This window comes from Balaenoptera acutorostrata, chromosome 2, assembly GCF_949987535.1.
Source record: "Balaenoptera acutorostrata chromosome 2, mBalAcu1.1, whole genome shotgun sequence".
NCBI classification, from domain to species: Eukaryota; Metazoa; Chordata; class Mammalia; order Artiodactyla; family Balaenopteridae; genus Balaenoptera; species Balaenoptera acutorostrata.
The window spans coordinates 14908883-14926731 of NC_080065.1; the positions used below are offsets into that span (position 1 = coordinate 14908883).

The 17849-nt window shown below is 38.5% G+C and overlaps 1 protein-coding gene across 8 annotated transcripts in view; it reads right to left on the bottom strand.

Annotated features, from left to right (window-relative positions):
• DNAH5 (dynein axonemal heavy chain 5) overlaps positions 1–17849 on the bottom strand; it is a 312149-nt gene that overhangs the window by 179630 nt on the left and 114670 nt on the right. For 6 of the 8 annotated variants that reach the window (XM_057539913.1, XM_057539912.1, XM_057539910.1 and 3 more), the window contains 10 exons: positions 17016–17237; positions 15038–15175; positions 13677–13853; positions 12620–12733; positions 11779–11886; positions 9294–9416; positions 8405–8620; positions 5102–5209; positions 1188–1273; positions 244–565 (listed from right to left, as the gene is read on the bottom strand). In XM_057539913.1, coding sequence (XP_057395896.1) covers positions 244–565; positions 1188–1273; positions 5102–5209; positions 8405–8620; positions 9294–9416; positions 11779–11886; positions 12620–12733; positions 13677–13853; positions 15038–15175; positions 17016–17222 — 1599 coding nt within the window. In that variant the 5' untranslated portion in view covers positions 17223–17237. Of the gene's footprint in view, positions 1–243; positions 566–1187; positions 1274–5101; positions 5210–7578; positions 7635–8404; positions 8621–9293; positions 9417–11778; positions 11887–12619; positions 12734–13676; positions 13854–15037; positions 15176–17015; positions 17238–17849 lie in introns of those variants that run through there. The other 2 variants (XM_057539914.1, XM_057539915.1) reach the window with 2 other exon arrangements.

A 17849-nucleotide genomic window follows, 5' to 3' on the forward strand; every position in this document is an offset into this window, starting at 1 on the left:
AATAATAAATTTATTTTTTAAAAAATGAGTTTCTGTTACCTGGCTTAAGATCTTTTTTCCAAAATTAATTATTGTTTTTCTTCAGGGACATATTACACTCTTTGACTGATTACTTAGAGTCAACCAACCCTGTCTTATAAAATACCCACAAACTCAACTTTTACGGGAATAAAACTGCCCAATGCTAGCAGTTTATAAACTCTTATGGAGACGTCTTTGAAGAGCATACATGCAGAGACTCACTTGCTGAAGCCATGCCCTGTGGTAGAGAACCTCAAACTCCAGGAGGACCTTGGCCACCCGGTTGTAACTGCGAATCACAGGCTTGGCTTCCGCCGTCTGGAGCACAGACGGGTGCTGCTGGAAAAGCTGCATTGGTTGCTGAATCCGGTGGAAGAGCTGTCGGGCCCACAGAATCTTCCCAGCAATGGGAGGCTGGTCTCGAGCCAAAGGAGGATCGTCTTTCTGCTTCGTATACAGCTTCGAGATCATATCAATGTCAGCCCCGTAGTTTTCAAGGATACGCCGGTATTTGTCATCAATTCCAAGATTAGGTATATTCAATCTGATTTTTTTTTAAAAGTGAAAGGCTAGAATTAATGGGATGATATTGAGAAATCTTATTTATTAAGACTTATTGTAAAAACATATGCTGATGGAAGAGAATGAAATATTTGTGTTAGCATATTAAAAAATCAAAATGGAATCAGTCTGTCAATCATATCGCAATAGAGAGCTTATGGCTTTTGGGTTTGTTTGTTTGTTTTTGGCTTATGGGATCTTAGTTCCCCGACCAGGGAGTGAACCCGGGCACTTGGCAATGAGAGTGCAGAGTCCTAACCACTGGACCACCAGGGAATTCCCTAGAGTGTTTTTTGTTTTTTTTTAATAGTATCAATCCTTAAAACCTAGTCAAAACTTTTGGTAAGAGTTTCTTCAAATTACTTAAACATTAAGTGATATTATGACAGGCAGTCACAAGGTACTTCAAAGCTGAGAGGAAATAAAACAAACTCTTAATCCTCTGAAGAACTTAAAAACTGTGGCCTTGTTATTCAGATTGCCAAGAGAGGATTTCCTTCCCACTAGAATATGAAATAATAATAGCAATAATAACATAAGCTAAACCGTGTTCATATTACCCCAATTTAGAAAACAGAACTTAGAAAAGTCTTTCAAATTTTTACCTTTCAAATTTCTTTAACATACTTAGAGCTTGATTTGTGTTTTTAATCTTTTCAAACGTAACATCCATGAACTTCTGCAACTCATTCTAAAACAGAATAAAGTCTGATTATGAACAATGAATCAGCATTGCAAAAAATTATACCTAGCAACAAGATAAAAGAGCTCCCCATCTCTGCAAACACATACAATATAGGACAAAATATAACAGAGAATATAATACTCATCTAAGCTTAAAGAAAGATAAATGTCCAGAAGCCAGAACAAAGAGGAACTTGAAGGCCAGAGCAGTCATGGGGTTTGGTCCCCTGGCAGGCCCAAGGGATACTGGACCAGATATTTCTTCCACAAACATCACATCTTAGGATCAAGAAATCTTCCTGCACTGAAGAACTGTACAGTTAGCCTATCTAAATAAACACTCAAATTTTTTCAAGACATAAAAATATCTGGGTATAAACTATACAGAACTTGGGACACAGTAAGTCTTTACTGAGCCCTAACGCTTGGACCTGGTTTTCCTTGCTTTTCTAACTTATGGCTTCACAAAGGCCTACATTGAGCTCTTCATGAACACCTAAGACCTCAATTTAGTCTTCTTTTCTCTCTGAGCCTTAGGTCCATTCTTTCAGTCTTTTGGAGTCTGGTGTGGAATCTTATAGTCCTCTTAGTTCTGGGCTCTCAGGCCCTACTCAGTTTTTCCTAAGGCGGCTTGCCACCTCAAACGCTGGTCCTTTACTAAACAGTGCCTTACTTTGCCCACTGGAGACAATATCCTTCTAGACTTCCAATGGCCCACCTGGTTCTAACGCACTGCCTCTCTTTGATATTAGTATAAGCATGAGCCCGAAATCTGGACAGGATCCCAGGCCCTGATGCCCTTGACAGCAGATCCCTGGACACAACCCTGACCCAAATCACTCATGTACAGTATATCCCGCGCTCCCACACACACACACCCTCCAGTCTCACATCTTGGAGATGCCACAGTTACTGGTTTTCTCCATTCCATCTCCAAGACTCATCACCCCCGCTCACTATATCCAGAGTCATGGGAAGGTCAGTATATGCCCCCCAGTTTTACAGAAACAAAGGCTGAATTCATGACAGTGCGTGAATTATTTAAAGGAGAGAGTGTAGAAAGGTTAGTTAAGAGAAGGCGGATGGAGAAAGGGGAAAAGAAGTCAGAGGAAAACTGGTCAGCAAACCAAGGAGAGAAGTGGACCATTTTTGAGATGGAAGACAAGATGAATAAAAGTGTTGAATTAAAAAAAAAAAATTCAAGAAGAACAGGAATTAATATCTATAACTAGTGCTTAAAAACCAGCCTTTAAGACATTTATAAAATTATATTCTCAATATGATAAAAAGTGGCACAGTCTTGAAACGGTCTCCCCATTACTCTCATTTCCACTCCATTTACTTGGAAAACATAAATCGTGTTCTCACACCAAGCATGGCCTCCTCTCTGGAGCCTTTCCTAATCCCCGTCAAGCAACAGTACAGAACTGTTTTTCTCCTAGGTTCACACCCTACCTTATGGGTCGTAGCAATTCTCAGAGTCTATGTAATGTTGTGCAGGTCTGTTCTCCATATAAGTTTCTTTAGAACCTCTTTGGAATATGTCAAGTTATCTTTGAATCCTTACTTCCCAGTACAATATCAGAATATTATACTTTTATAATTAGCCATTTTAGCCACTATTTGCCCTTTTTTAATAATATATTCATTACTCTGTTCTAACATATATGTACTTATATTTCAATCATATCACGTGTCTGATGTGATTTTTGAGGGCAAATCAACTTGATTTATTTCTGTATCCATAAGCTACAGCATAAAAGTCTAATACATAAATAATGTACAGTAAATGCATGTTTAATTGCAATAAATCTAGTTCTTATTTTTTTGTTACCTTATCAGTAATTATCTTTCTTTTCCATTTTTTTCTTAAAACAAACATTGTATTGGGTCATTTCGTTTATGTTCCATTTAAAGTAAAACCTGTGCTTTTTTTCAGATCTGATGCCCCTGATATATGTGGGACTGGGATGTGATTTTTTTAAGGTTATACTCCATTTATAGTTATTATAAAATATTGGCTATATTCCCCATGTTGAACAATATATCCTTGTAGCTTATTTTATACCTAATAGTTTATACCTCTTAGTCCCCTACCCCTATATTGCCCCTCCCCCTTCCCTCTCCCCACCGGTAACCACTAACTTGTTCTCTATTTCTGTGAGTCTGCTTCTCTTTTGTTATATTCACTAATTTGTTGTATTTTTTTGGATTCTATATATAAGTGATATCACACAGTATTTGTCTTTCTCTGCTTGACTTATTTCACTTAGCAGTCTACTCCTTATTAATTCGCAACTTATACACTAATTCAGCAAACATTCTTTGCTCTCCAGTTACATAAGGTCCTACCCCCTAGGCCTTGGAGACATAAATAGGAATGAACACAATTCCTGCCCTCAAGGTGTTCACCATCTACCTATATCCCACATACAAACTACTGAAGTACCATGTGATCAGAAACTGCTAGGACACACAAATGAAGATTTGACAAATAAACACTGACCGTGGAGCACAGACTCAGGATCTGCCACTGCCCATCAACAAGAGATCAAGATCCACACTCCTTACGTCTGAATCGGCCCCCAAAAGAGATCAGTGCTTAAATTATTACGGGCACTCTATCTTCCCATCACCTGAGACGTGTCTTATAGCATAATGGTTTAAAACTTGAATCCTAGAGCCAGACGGCCTACCACTTGTCATCTCTGTGACTTTGGGCAAGTCACTTAACCTCATTGTGCCTCAGTCTCCTCCTCTCCAAAAAGAGGGTAATAAGAGCACCCACTTTATCAGATTATTGCGAGTATTAAATGAATTAACGTCTATAAAGTGCTTAGAACAGACCTGACACATAGAATTAGCTAGTTTTATTATGAGTCCTACACTGAACTCATCCCTCCAGAAATGCTTTGGAGCTCTTTTTCCCTTGAAGTGTATACATTTATTTCAAACCAAAAATTCTGGAAAAGAAGAAACAGAATGACCATTTTCCTTTAATAATCAGAAAGGTGCACACTTTAGATCTCACTGGGATGGAAAGAAGTCTGCATGTTGATTATGGTGGACACCTATTAGGTGGTCTCCCAATCTTACCCTCCCTGGTTCTCCTCATCTGATAATAAGCACTCCCAACCACACAAGTGGCTCTCATCCCCTCTGCTTTTACCATATGACCCCACAGTTAACAGGTCTAGGGCAAGGCACCACATTAGAATTGGTTAACCCAACCTTTTCCTTAGGAATTTGGAGATGAGGCTGGTTCCGTGATATGTTCTCAGAAGCTGCTGATGGCCATACGCTGCTCCTGTGGGCTGGTCTGGGGGTGGGAGGAGGGCCAGGAGGAGGAAGAGAGAATGGGGCTTCGAGACCAAGAGGGGTTCAGGTGCTGAGCCGGTCCTGGTACCACTGTTTCAAGGCCAGCTGTAACCCTGCCTTTGAGATCTGCCAGACACTGCTGATCATTTATTTGCTCAAGCTACCTCTGGTCATAATCATTGCTAAAGTAACAAACAAATGGAAACAAATTTCTATATTCTAATAACACTATGTTTCAACAGAAGATAAAAGTTAATTTTCTAAGATCTAAGATGGAACATATACAGAAGTCTGTGATCACAGATCATTACCCAAAGCTATATTTATGACCCTTTAATCCATGAAAAAGAGCCTTCAGTCATTAATCTGAAATCACAAAATGCAGGCCAAGCTTGCTATCGGTCACCTCCATGATGAAGATGCCGCTCCCTTCTGAATGGGTAATGATAAGCAGCATTACACAGAACGGAAAAAATAAACACCAGACTGTCAACAGGAGCTTCATTACCCAACCTACATGAAGGTCATTAGTCTGCTTGCAAAACTCTTCATAATCCTGCTCAAAATCCATTTTCCGCTGGTCTAAGAAATTATATTCCTTTTCCTTTATGGTGGTAACAATACCCTGAAATGTTATGAAAGAAGTAAGACAATATTTCAATATTCTTGCATTAGTTAGGTAAATATGACCTTTAAATATAGAACCTGTGCAATCATTCCCCAAAAATCCACTTAAGAGGAGCCTTATTTCTTTAATTATTCTCATTGCTTCATGTATATTACAGGTAGTATAATATTGCCTAATGCATTCAAATATATCATTTGGAAAGCATTTTCATGAGACTTTATGTATTTCTGAAGAAAAATATCAAATAAAAACCTCACCTGAAAAGTAGGAAAGATGTTCTGTCTAAAAATTTCTTACAAATTACATTGGAAGTAATTAAAAAAAAAGAAGCCCAGGGAACTTCCCTAGTGGCCCAGTGGTAAAGAATCCACCTTGCAGTGCAGGGGACGCAGGTTCGATCCCTGGCGGGGAACTAAGATCCCACATGCCGCAAAGCCACTAAGCCCTCATGCCACAACTACTGAGCTCACGCGCCTCAGCTAGAGAGCCTGCATGCCACAACTACAGAGCCCATGCACCCTGGCGCCTGCACGCCACAACTAGAGAAAGAGAAAACCCGCACACCACAACTAGAGAGAAGCCCGTGCGCCGCAAGGGAAGATCCCGCATGCCTCAACGAAGATCCCACGTGCAACTAAGACCTGACGCAGCCGAAAGAAAGGAAGGGAGGGAGGGAGGGAGGAAGGGAGGGAGGGAGGGAGGGAGGAAGGAAGGAAGCAAGCAAGCCCAAAGTAGAATTTACTAAAATATTTTTCATTGAAAAGTTTGTCTTCTCAGAAAATAAATAAGACTTTAACAGAATACAAACAACTTAGGAAGAACACAGTTATATTATAACATCTACAGATGAAAAATTATCTTCCAAGCCTCAAATGTCCTAAATAAAATATCAAATCCATAATCTACTATTTAAAGAATCTCTAGAATTAATTGCTTCCTCCAAAGCTGCAATCTGTGACTATAACACTGCAAATTAGGTAACTCATCTTCTTGAAAATACTATTATCCAAAGTTTCGTTTGCTCTGAATAATGAGCTCTAATTCTCTGTGATCATTCTTAACCAGGTACTAAGCCGTTCTCAAACTCGGGTGCCCACACTGTTGACACAGGCATATAATCTTTATGAATAATGTTGGGCCAGCTTCCACAAACGCTTCTTCAAAGATATTTCCATTTAAACATCAACTCAAATCTCTCAATAGACAAGAGTGTATAAGCTGCATAACTTCTTGAATCAAGTTTACAAGTTAAAACAACCTACTCTTTCATGCCATATAACTACAAAATTAGGTCTATTCAGAAATTGTGCATATATAATGTTATAATGCTACCCATCGTGTTATAGGAAATGTGTAAAAGAAGTATGGAAGTATTGCGGCCCTTAGAAAATTCTGTATAAAAGTATAAAAGAAGTATTGCGGCCCTTAGAAAATTCTGCTCTGTGATTGGATTTAATGGTCACTTAAGAATATTAATAAGCTGATTAATTATAACCCTTAAACCAACTAATCAAACTCAATCTACTAAATCATTTACTTGACAGATATTTATTGCACACCTGTTATATGCCAGCAAACTCGGAAGATACAGAAATGAACAGAACAAAGAAACATCCCTGCCCTCGGGAATTTACATCCTAGGTTGGGGAGAGAGGGTGGGAATCTATGTAAGTCAAAAATAAATGAACAGGATAATTGCAGACAGTGATAAAATAAGTAACACAGAGTGACTGAGGTGAAACAGAGCTCAAGGAAAACTTAACTGAGAGGGTCATTTAAATCAAGATCTAGAGGCCAAGGAGGAAATAACCGTGTGATGATTCAGAGGCAGAACTTTCCAGAAAAAAGGCTCTGCAAGCCCTAAGGTGGGCTGAAGTGACCTGTCCTGTGTCTGGAGTACTTTGAATGAGGAGAAGAGGGGCAGGGGAGGAGCCCAGAGGGGTGGCCAGGGCCCTGAACCCACACAAGGAGCCTGAGCTTCATCTCCATGCCCGCACTTTGAGCTTCTCACATTGGTTCTAATACACAAAAATCTCACCGTACACTTCCATGAACCATCTACATTCTACCTCACTACCTTCTGGTACATCCATTTTCATCAGTATTTCACGTTAGATTTTGAAAGCAATTTTTCTTCCCAGTATTTTTTATCAGGTTAGAATAGTCTTTATCTGCATTTAGATGTACCGTTCAACTTCTCCTTCAAAAATAAACTTTGAAATATACTCCAAAGTTATTTTTTCATTAAGAATAAAAACTAACTAGATTCCAAACTGAAAAATAAATGGACATATTCCATCTTTGTCTTGCAGAACTGTCAGTTTCAAAGAATAGATTATCCACCTTGCAGATTACATGCAGCTCACCTAAAATATTTCCCACTGTATAGAAAAGGTTTTTTCTTTTTCTCTCCCCAAATCTGATATACTCAGGAAATGAAAAGATTCCTTATATCGACCTAAACTGTTAGAGTAGAAAAATCAATGAGTGACAGTAAATTATATGATCCTTTTCAAATTCAAGTACAAAAAACAAATTAAGGTTTAGCGCCACTGTCCCCAAACAAGAAAAAACTGACTCTATCCACATTAAGAATGTAAAGCACGTCGTGTTTGTAAATTGTTTTTTAAAAATCTTCGAAACATTATTAGATCCCTGTGCCCACTTTAAAAACTAAGATTAGTTACACATATATCCTTACAAGATAAAGCTGTCAAAAGTCAAAATAATTAAGAATAGTAGAGCTAAAATAAAATCCAATCCCTATTATTTTTTTTAACATGAGTCCATATAAAATGCTTAACTGCAGATATAATCAGATACCACTCAGAACTCAGTGTCAACGAGAGCCTGACACACAGTATATGCTTGATTAAATATTTCTTGCATGAATAAATGAAATAATAAGTTATATTTAAACATTTTTCTTGTGCTAATGAAAACGCTTTTGCTAATGATGATTAATTTTAGGCTATAGGGAAGTCATTCTCATAATCACATACCTGAAAAGAATATATTAGCACCATTACACAATTCTCAAATAGATTTAACTTCTTTATTGTTTAAGGGCCATGAGCTTATCTTTTACATCAGAGACTGATTATTTAAAGCTTTCTAAATACAGTCATTTGCATACAACATTAAAGTTTTATTATGGATAAGGGTAGCAAATTTAGTTTTGAAATACAGTACCTGGTATTTAGTGACCATGTTTTCCAGCCCTTCAATCTTAGAATCTTGTAGGACTGAATATGTCTTGAAGGTTGTAAAGATGTCCATTATCTTGGCAAGACGTCTGTGGAAAGTTTCAAATTTTCCAAAAATATACATCTCACTGAATTCAAATTGTTTTTCATTTGGATCTCGTTTAAGCTTTTGTTTGGTCTTGTGAAAGCAGTGCTGGTATTCCTTAAAGTAAAAACCAAAACACAAGAAAGGGAACACAACAAAGATATCAACCTTATTCTCTTAAGTGAAAGCGACAGCAAATTTAGGGTGGAATTACAAAACCTTTCAGTTTCATGCCTCTGTAGCTACTCCTTCATCAGCCTGGGATGTCATCTTTTCCCATCCCCCAACCTAGCAAACTCCTAATTTTTTTTTTTTTTCTTTTTGGCCACGTGGCATGAGGAACTTCCCTGACCAGGGATCAAACCCATGCACCCTGCATTGGAAGCGTGGAGTCTTAACCACTGGACCAACAGGGAAGTTCAAACTCCTAATTATTCATAAGGTGACTCAAAGATGCAGCCTTTCCCCCTGGGTCCCATTGTGTTAGTAGAAGCCTAACTCTTTGTGTATCTCTCCGTTCGTCTACAAGAAGCTTAAGGAAAACTACTTCATCTTTGTATCTCTAGTACTTAGTGTGGTGTTGGGACATAGCAGGCCCCCAAAAAGGGTAAAGTAAGTGAACAAATGTGGGGGACTGATGTATTAACATTCAAGTTTTCTTAACAGTAAAAGATTACCATTCTTTTTAGCAACCACTAATATGATAACTGCTAAATGATTTAAGATGCATTGGCAAAAAACAATGTAAAAATAATTAAAAGTCTAAATATATTATCAAGTTCACCATTACCTGCTTAAGTTTAATTGCAGATAATATTTTTTCCACAGCAACATCCTGTGGCTGGCTCCAGATCGAAGCAGTTCCATTGTTGGTAATATAGGCTTTACATGCAGATATCATCTGATTGGTCACCTGGAATTTTCCAATAAAATGATGTCAAGTACATTAAGCAGCCATCAAGGATAAACTGGGCTAGAGGGTCCTTAGCTCTCCTACCTCTCAGAGTGTAAAATCTGTAAATAAATCTTTGGATTTATTGTTTTTCCATCACAACTATGATCAAGCACTAACCCTCTTTTTTTCCAGCTATATTGAGGTATAATTGACGAACAAAAATTGTATATATTTAAGGTGTACAATGTGAGGCCTGATATACATATACATAATGAAATGATTAGCAAAATCAAGTATTAACACATCCAACACTTCATATAAATACCATTGTGTGTGTGTGTTGAGAAGACTTAAGATCTGCTCTGTTAGCAATTTTCAAGTGTACAATACAGTATCAGCCATTAGTCACCATGCTGTACATTAGATCCCAGAACTCAGTCACCTTATAACTCAAAGTTTGTAGCCTTTAACCAACATCTCCCCATGTTCCACACTCCCCCAGACCCTGGCAACCACCATTTTACTCTCTGCTTCTATCTGTTCAACTTTTTAAGTTCTACACATCTATGATCAAAATCATTTGTAAAATCACAGAGCTGGAAGCACTACAGAAAACTGCCAATTCAGACCCCTGTGTTAATGCAGGATGAACATCTTAACCAACCAAGAAGGGATTCACTTCCCTACTTAAAAGCTGTCAAGAGCTTCCCCTGTCTCCTTCTTCGGCAGCCTGCTCTAAAATCTAACTCACGGTTTCAAAGTGCCATGAAACGAATTGTCCACCCTGATCATTTCATGTCACCATGATCTGTAGCAGAAATGTCAAAAGCGGAAGGCAACAGAGAAAAGAGTAAAGATAATGTGTGTAACTGCCAACATTTTATTTATCCCTCCAAACTTAAAAAAAAAAAAAAAAGACTTCAGAATTCCTTTGGTGATTTTTTAATAAATTAAAAGGAAAACTAGAGGTCTATACTGTAGGTATGGAATGAATGACATGATGTCTGGGATTTGCAGTGCAAAGGTTAGGTGAAACAAGATCGGCCATGTGTTGATAGTTGATGATCTAGGTGATACGTACATGTACATACAATCCTCTTTCCTTTTGTACCTGCTGCAAATTTTTCATAATGAAAGGTTTTTGAAAATGAGAGAAATGGTGGTTTCACAATTATGTTCCAAAACAAGTCTTGCAAAAGCATGAAACCTGGAGTAATAACACAAATTGACTTTTGAGTCTTCTTCTCAGGGAATACCCCTCCTGACCCCAACGTAACTTTAACGTGTGAAGAAGTTGGAAAAGGGTCTTGTGGATTCCCCTCCTTTCTACCTGAGTACGACAGCAGAAGGAAGTTTCCCATCAAGCTCTCAAGGCTGGATGTCCCTATTCCCAAGAAGAATCATGCCTCTTACTGCATTAGTATTCACAACACAGTCCTGATGAGCCGAAAATGCCTCTATTTTAATACAACATTTAAAACTTTTGCCTTGGTAATGAAAAAGTCATTCACTTCTTAGAGACTGTTCAAAAATGGAAAAAAGCAACCATAAACACTTATGAGTTAGGACATAAGGTTTAAACATCGTTATGTTTTTTGGCAGAATCATTATAATTGCTTTATGGATTACTGGAACGTTGCAAGTGGCTTTTATTACCATGATTACTGTTCTAATAACACCAAATAAACAACTGTGGCATCAAATAAATTTGGAACAGTGGCACATAAAATATGAAACTGAAGATAGCCAGTTAAATATAGTTTTTCTTAATTAAAATTTACCCAATAGATAGAAATCATGTGCTAAATAAGGAAAGAAATTCTAAAAAGAATCTTTCTTTCATTTTTATTATATAAATAATACAATATTTATTATAATAATTACTTTGGGAAATAATGCTTTATGATTTGCTAGAATCAGCCTCCTCTCTCTATTGAGAGATTAAGCTTTTTTTTTTAATTGTAGGGTACATAGACATTGGATTGCGCCAATGTGGTAATTTCTTTTTTAAAAAAAAAGATTTATGGGTTTTTTTTTAATATTTATTTATTTATTTATTTATTTATTTTTGGCTGCGTTGGGTCTTAGTTGTGGTGTGCAGGCTGCTCTCTAGTGGTGGCACACAGGCTCAGTAGTTGTGGCGCATGGGCTCTCTAGCTGTGGCCTGCGGGCTCTAGAGCGTGCAGGCTTAGTTGCCCCGTAGCATGTGGGACCTTATTTCCCTGACCAGGGACCAAACCTGCGTCCCCTGCATTGGAAGGTGGATTCTTAACCACTGGACCACCAGGGAAGTCCCATGGTAATTTCTAATTATAAAAAAAAAAAATTAACCATTGGCAAAGAAATCTAAGTGACCATGGACTCTATGCTATGCACTCACCTTTACAAACAGGGACGTGATCTTCTCAGAGGTGTTATAGTAATGAGAGATACTATAGATCATTTTAATTGCATTTATAAGTGCAGGAATAGCATCAATCATGGACATCTGGAAAACATCACAAAAGTTTTCAGGGAAACAGATATCAAACTCAGCAAAATTCCAATAGGCTAATCCTTCCTACTTCATTAGAATAAAATTTAGGTAAAAGATTTTTATTTAAATTTTTAAAATATTATCTATCACTCTACATAAATAGAATATATTTAGGGGTAATTTTATTTTTATTATTTAGTCATACACAGTTAATCAAATTTTGTTTCAATGCAAGAAACACTAACTTTCTGTTATGGACAAGGAAGTTGTGTTAACAGTTAGTTTTGTAATAAATAAAAACAGGTATACATCCTAAAGTTTAAAGATTAAAAAAAAGAAGAAAAAAATCAGCCAATAACTCTTCCCACAGTTGTTTGAGTATAGTCCAGGATGTCAACTGCAATATTTAATGGGAAATGGAATATGCAATAAACGTTTTTAAAATATAACGTTGCATGTCCTGTCCATCTTATCTGGATAGATAAATAGATGCTAGATAGACAAATATATGATATAAATATTATATATATATATATATATATATATATGCATAGAGAGAGGCACAGAAGTAGACAAGTATATATATATATATATATATATATATATATAACTTTCTTAAGAATAAAAAGAAGTTTCTAAGACTTTTCCAACAGACTGTAATATTCACGAACCAAAACTCCACACTCAATTCAGTTAGTGCGAAAGGATCATCAGTAGACCAAGGGGGTAGAAATCTCTAACTCACAGGGTCACTACTGTACAAGGGGTCACAGCATTTCTCAAGTGTGTACAGATATTTGACATTGTCCTTTGCTTCATTAGCTGCATCAGTGATTCGAATATCCATCTCCCGCCAAGTCTAAGCACAATACAGGAAAGAAATTTTAATGCAATTATTAATAGGGGAAATTCCACTGTAACAGCTGCTAAAAGTCATCACAAGTCCCATGGGTCAGACCTTCAGTCTGCCCTGTGCATCTCACATAAAACTGAATCCAGAGGGGTGGGGGGCATTGCCACATTGAAGAGCAATTTAAATTTTTTGACAAAATTGTCAAAGGTATCTCTTCCAGGCCTTCTCTTATGACATCTATTCAATAACTAAGACAAAGCGTCAAGAGGGCAGCACCTCCATTTAAACCTACATCCTTTCTCCTCCAAAGACTGCTGAATCCATTTTGCACCTCACTCCCATGTCTATGGTAAAGAACTGAAGGAAGCCTCCAGCCAACAGCCAGCAAGGAACTGAATCCCACAACAATCACATAAGCAACTTGGAAGCAGATCCCAGTCAAGCCTTCAGATGAGCCAACACCCTGAGTGCAACCTCAGGATAGATCTCAAGTCAGATGCTCCCAGCTAAGCTGCACCCAAATCCCTGACCCACAGACTATGAGATAATGTTTGTTGTTTCAGGTGGCTAAGTGTTGGGGTAACTTGTTACACAGGGATATAAAACAAATACACCAGTGCTAAAAAAAAAAAAAAAAAAGATAAGGTAAGGTTTCATTATTACTACTCCTCGTTGGTCTGAATTCATAATATATATATAATCATGTTATTATGTTACATCTTAATGACTTGCAATGCCCCCTAATAATACATATACATACATGTACACCAGCCAACAAATACCTTTCATTCAAAGGCAATTTCCACAGTATCCAAAATTATAAAAGGACAGTATAATCCAATCTTAAAGTTGTTTTCATAGAGGTAGAATGACATTTTTCTGTTCCTAATTACTCTATGACATATGCGTAAAGAATTTTCATTCCCACTTCATAAAGCAAAAAAGCAACCTTCAGAAGTTTCGACCTGGAAGCAGCAAGCACTGCCAACACGGCCTTCACATCTGGGCTCTTCAACTGATCCAACAGGTAGTTAAATTTAGACAGTCTTTTTTTCCAGTACTCCAACTCTGCTCGGGGCCCAAGGTCATCCGCTTCCTTCCGTAGCTGATTGTTTTCAGCAAGGACCTGCAAATGCAGAGAAGGCCCATGAACCAGTGAGTAGGGCTGGAGATATAAAAGTTATACATAAGCAAAATATAAGGAAAGAAGTAAATTCTGCTATCTGAATCGTGATATTTTTTTTTTCCACACACACACACTGTATTTTATTTTTACAAGAGATAGACTGACACCAAGCATTGTACATGGATGACCACAACAAAAGCAACAATGATTGCAATTACCAAACATGAAACACACTCATACTATGTCATAATATTGACATTCAGTCCAGTAAACCTCCACTGTAACAGCTCCTTTACTTTGCAGTGAAAATTGATTTGTATATTCTTTGCCTCTGCGTCCTTGTGGGATTTTTTTTTTTTAATTCAGACAGAAAGTCACAAAAATTATACTCATCCTCATCAGTTCACTCAGTCCCATGTAATTAATTTTTTTTTCATCTTGATCTTTTGTTAGCACTTTTATGAGTTCATCAGTTTTTCATTAGAGTTCTGAAAATGCTTATTCATTCATCGTGATATATTTTTATTCATTTGCATGCTTCAAATGACAGCCTTTTACTAACCTAACATGTATCCATTTTTTTAATTTCAACAAAAACTTAGGTGACTCATTCTAACTGAAAACTACTTGTTTAAGGAGCTTTCATGAACTTTTGGAGGACGTGACCTCAGAAAGTTTCCTTGGCTATTCACTTAGAACCTCAGAGAAATATAACCTTGGAAAGCCCTCATGCCTTCAGTTGGTTAATTTCCATTATGCTTCCTTATTGATGTAACATCCAGCTTCACTTGGGACTTTTCTGAAAATATTTTTTTAAAGGTTAAGTCTTGCGCTTTGTTTTGGAGGACACACAGAATTAGAAAGCTTCTTGTACTTCTACAGAGATTCTCTCCAAAGTAACTTACACCTTTCAGAAAAAAAATTGGCCAAGTGCAGTCTTTTAGTTATATAAGTATATAAAGTTATTTACTTTCATCTCCCAGAATTCTTACCATCTCTTAACTAATGACTATAAATTAAAATTGCATTGAACCTTTCACCTTGTTAGGGACTTGTGGTAAAACCCTTCGGCAAATGGGAACGGGATGTGACATACCTTCTTCCACTGGCTGTTCAGTAACACGGCATCTGAACTAGTCAGTGTTCAGACAGCTAGTTTCCGATGTTTGGTTTCTGAAAATTACCTGCTCTGTTTGTTTGATCCATACTTTCATACAACCTTCTATGTTGTCCAAAGTCTCAGGGTTATTAGCTAGAGTCAAGTAGTCTAGAGGTTCCTTCAGGGTTTTCAGTTCAAATATGTCACACTTTTGAAGGTTCACCTAATTGAAATGAAAGTTAAATAATCAGATGATGCTATTTTAACACACACACACAAACACACACACTTCTGACTGATCCAGAAGGATCTTAAGGGGATTCTCTCTAGTCTAAACGATCTGCTTCCTGAGAAATGTCCTTGAAAACACAGTAAGACATATTGCATTGGGCATACCCGTAGAGGTGACTGGTTCTGAGGTCAAAATTTGGGTCAAAAAAACCCCAAAAAAACAAAAAAAAACAGTGAACTAGAGAGAGAGAGACATAATTATCACAGAATTTGAGAATTGATAGGGAACTTGGAAATTAAGTAGTCAACTCATGAAACCAAAGAAAGTGGGGGGGGCCTTCAAAAAAATTGACTGGGGGGCAGGGGTAATTTCTAATCTATCACATTCTTTTTGGAAACTAACCAGAGGAAAAGACGTTCATGTCCTTATCCAAAAAAATCCTTATGGTTAGCAAGTTCAATGGCAAATACACAGATTCATTTCAGAAGAGAGGGGCGGAGAGGGGTAGGAAAAGAGGTGTGTTGGATTTTGACTTGACAAAGAAACCTAGGATATTTTTAAACACACAAAACCCAGAAACACCTCAATATTTGATAAGGACATTTTCCTTCTGGTAAGAGTGCACCTGGCCCTGGGAGTCCCTAAATTCAGGTCTCAGCCCCCCACTCCTCACTCCCGACACTGCACCCTCCGTCTGCCACATCTCCTGGACCTCTCCTTGGTTTTACAGGGGAGGCTTCCAGGCTTCATGAAGTGGCACTGTCTCTCTCCTGTGTGAGGTTCCATCCCACATTTTTTAAAACCTCTACCACAGTATGAAGTGGAACCATATGAAAACACTACTCTTTTCAGTAGAACAACTATTTAATTGGGTTCAACTTGCATTTAGGATGGCCTGCATCATAGTTAATTGCAAATAGAACTCAGATGCTAGCTGGAATCATCCTGCCCCTGTCTGGATAACATTTACCCAACTCCCCCATCCCACATCCTTTAGAAGGCCTATAGCATCCCTCCCTGCCAACATCCCAATAGGTCCCAAAAGGTCTCAGTATTCCCTGGAGAGCAGTGAGCGTTACATTGCCATTGGTCTCATGGGATCCATTTCTCTATCTCCCACTCATGCCTGATCTGGGCTGTCATATATCATGGTTTTGTATCCACCACTGTCTACCCCAGGTAATCACTAACACAGGTTTACTGTAGGTGGCACAAATTTTATTGAAGCTAAATCCCGCAAATGCCAAACTGATTCTTAAAGGCCCTTTTGGTCACTGGCTGGACCACAGGACCCAACCCACTCTCTCTAGTTATGTCCATTCGTCTCTCCTTCTCCCTCCTCTTCAAGACTTCCTCCCATCCCTACCCACCATCACCCCCCTATCTTCCCCCAGCACACATCTATCCCTAACCACTCCCCCTCACACACACACCACACACACACACACACACACACCACATAACACACACACACACCACACACACACACACACCACACTCTGGCTCCAAATTCCTTTCCTTCTAGGCTGCAGAGCAATACAAGAAGCACTTCATACTCTTCGCTTTGCAGTCCAACATCTGACATGACAGAGTAAAACCCTCCATTGCGGCCAACATTTCTTTGGAACCCCTAATGCACTCATCACTCCAAATTATAGGAATTTAAATCTAGTCACCACCACATCTTCAGGGGGCAATAAAAACACCCACAAAATATTTTCAAGATTTGCAAGTAGTGGAATCAAGACCCTCTAAGAGAAGTATTACACACTTACATATTGATTTGTTCACCATCAGATAATTTCTGAAGGAATAACGTATTTGTTCTTACCTTCTCCTTCAAACTCTCCTGTGCACTGACCAGGACGCTCACGAAGCCTTCCAGGGAGCCCAGGAACTCCTGCTGAAGGCTGGAGGCTTCCGGAAGGCCCTCGAGCTCACCCCAGCCGTGGCTTGTGGCCCTGAGAGCAGGAATGAAGATGTCAGACAGCAGACGTCTCACACTGTTGAGCAAACCCCCGTCTGCAGTGTCAAGCATGTTGAAGCTCACCTCCTGCAAAACAATCGGGAAAACTTTTATGGTAAAAATTATCTTCAACTGCAACCTAGCTACTGAGTCATTTCTGATGGTGTTCATTAACCAAATATCCTATGGGAGTAAATGAAGACCAACCAAATGAGAAAAGCAAAGGCTGTTTATTCAGAGCAAGAATTGATTCTTTGCAATAGCAAGGGAGTCGGCCACCATCACTTGCATTTCGGCAGAGACTCAAAAGCAGGCAGAGGAGTGGGAAAGCTTCCTAGTGGAGAAAAGGGAGGCTCCGGTGGGCCCTGAGGGGAGGTTGTTGGCCTGGGGAAGCTGAAGGTGGGCTCACCAGAAGCGGGGCATCCTATGTGATTGGTTAGGGGTGCACATTTGGCCTTCTCTGGTTGGCCCCAAGGAAGTATGTTGAAAGTACAGACAAAAATTGAGGCTGGCAGTCATGAATCAAGTCCTGGCCATTTTGACCAATTGTTAGAGGAGTTATTAATTCATTTGCTAGCTGGCCTCCTACCAGGCTGACACAGCAGTCTGGCTACCTGTGTTGTTTATTGCAGGTAAGGGAGGTTGACTTCCTGGGCAGATTGCTGCGGGTTGTTGGTCAAAGTCTCTTGGTAGATGGTC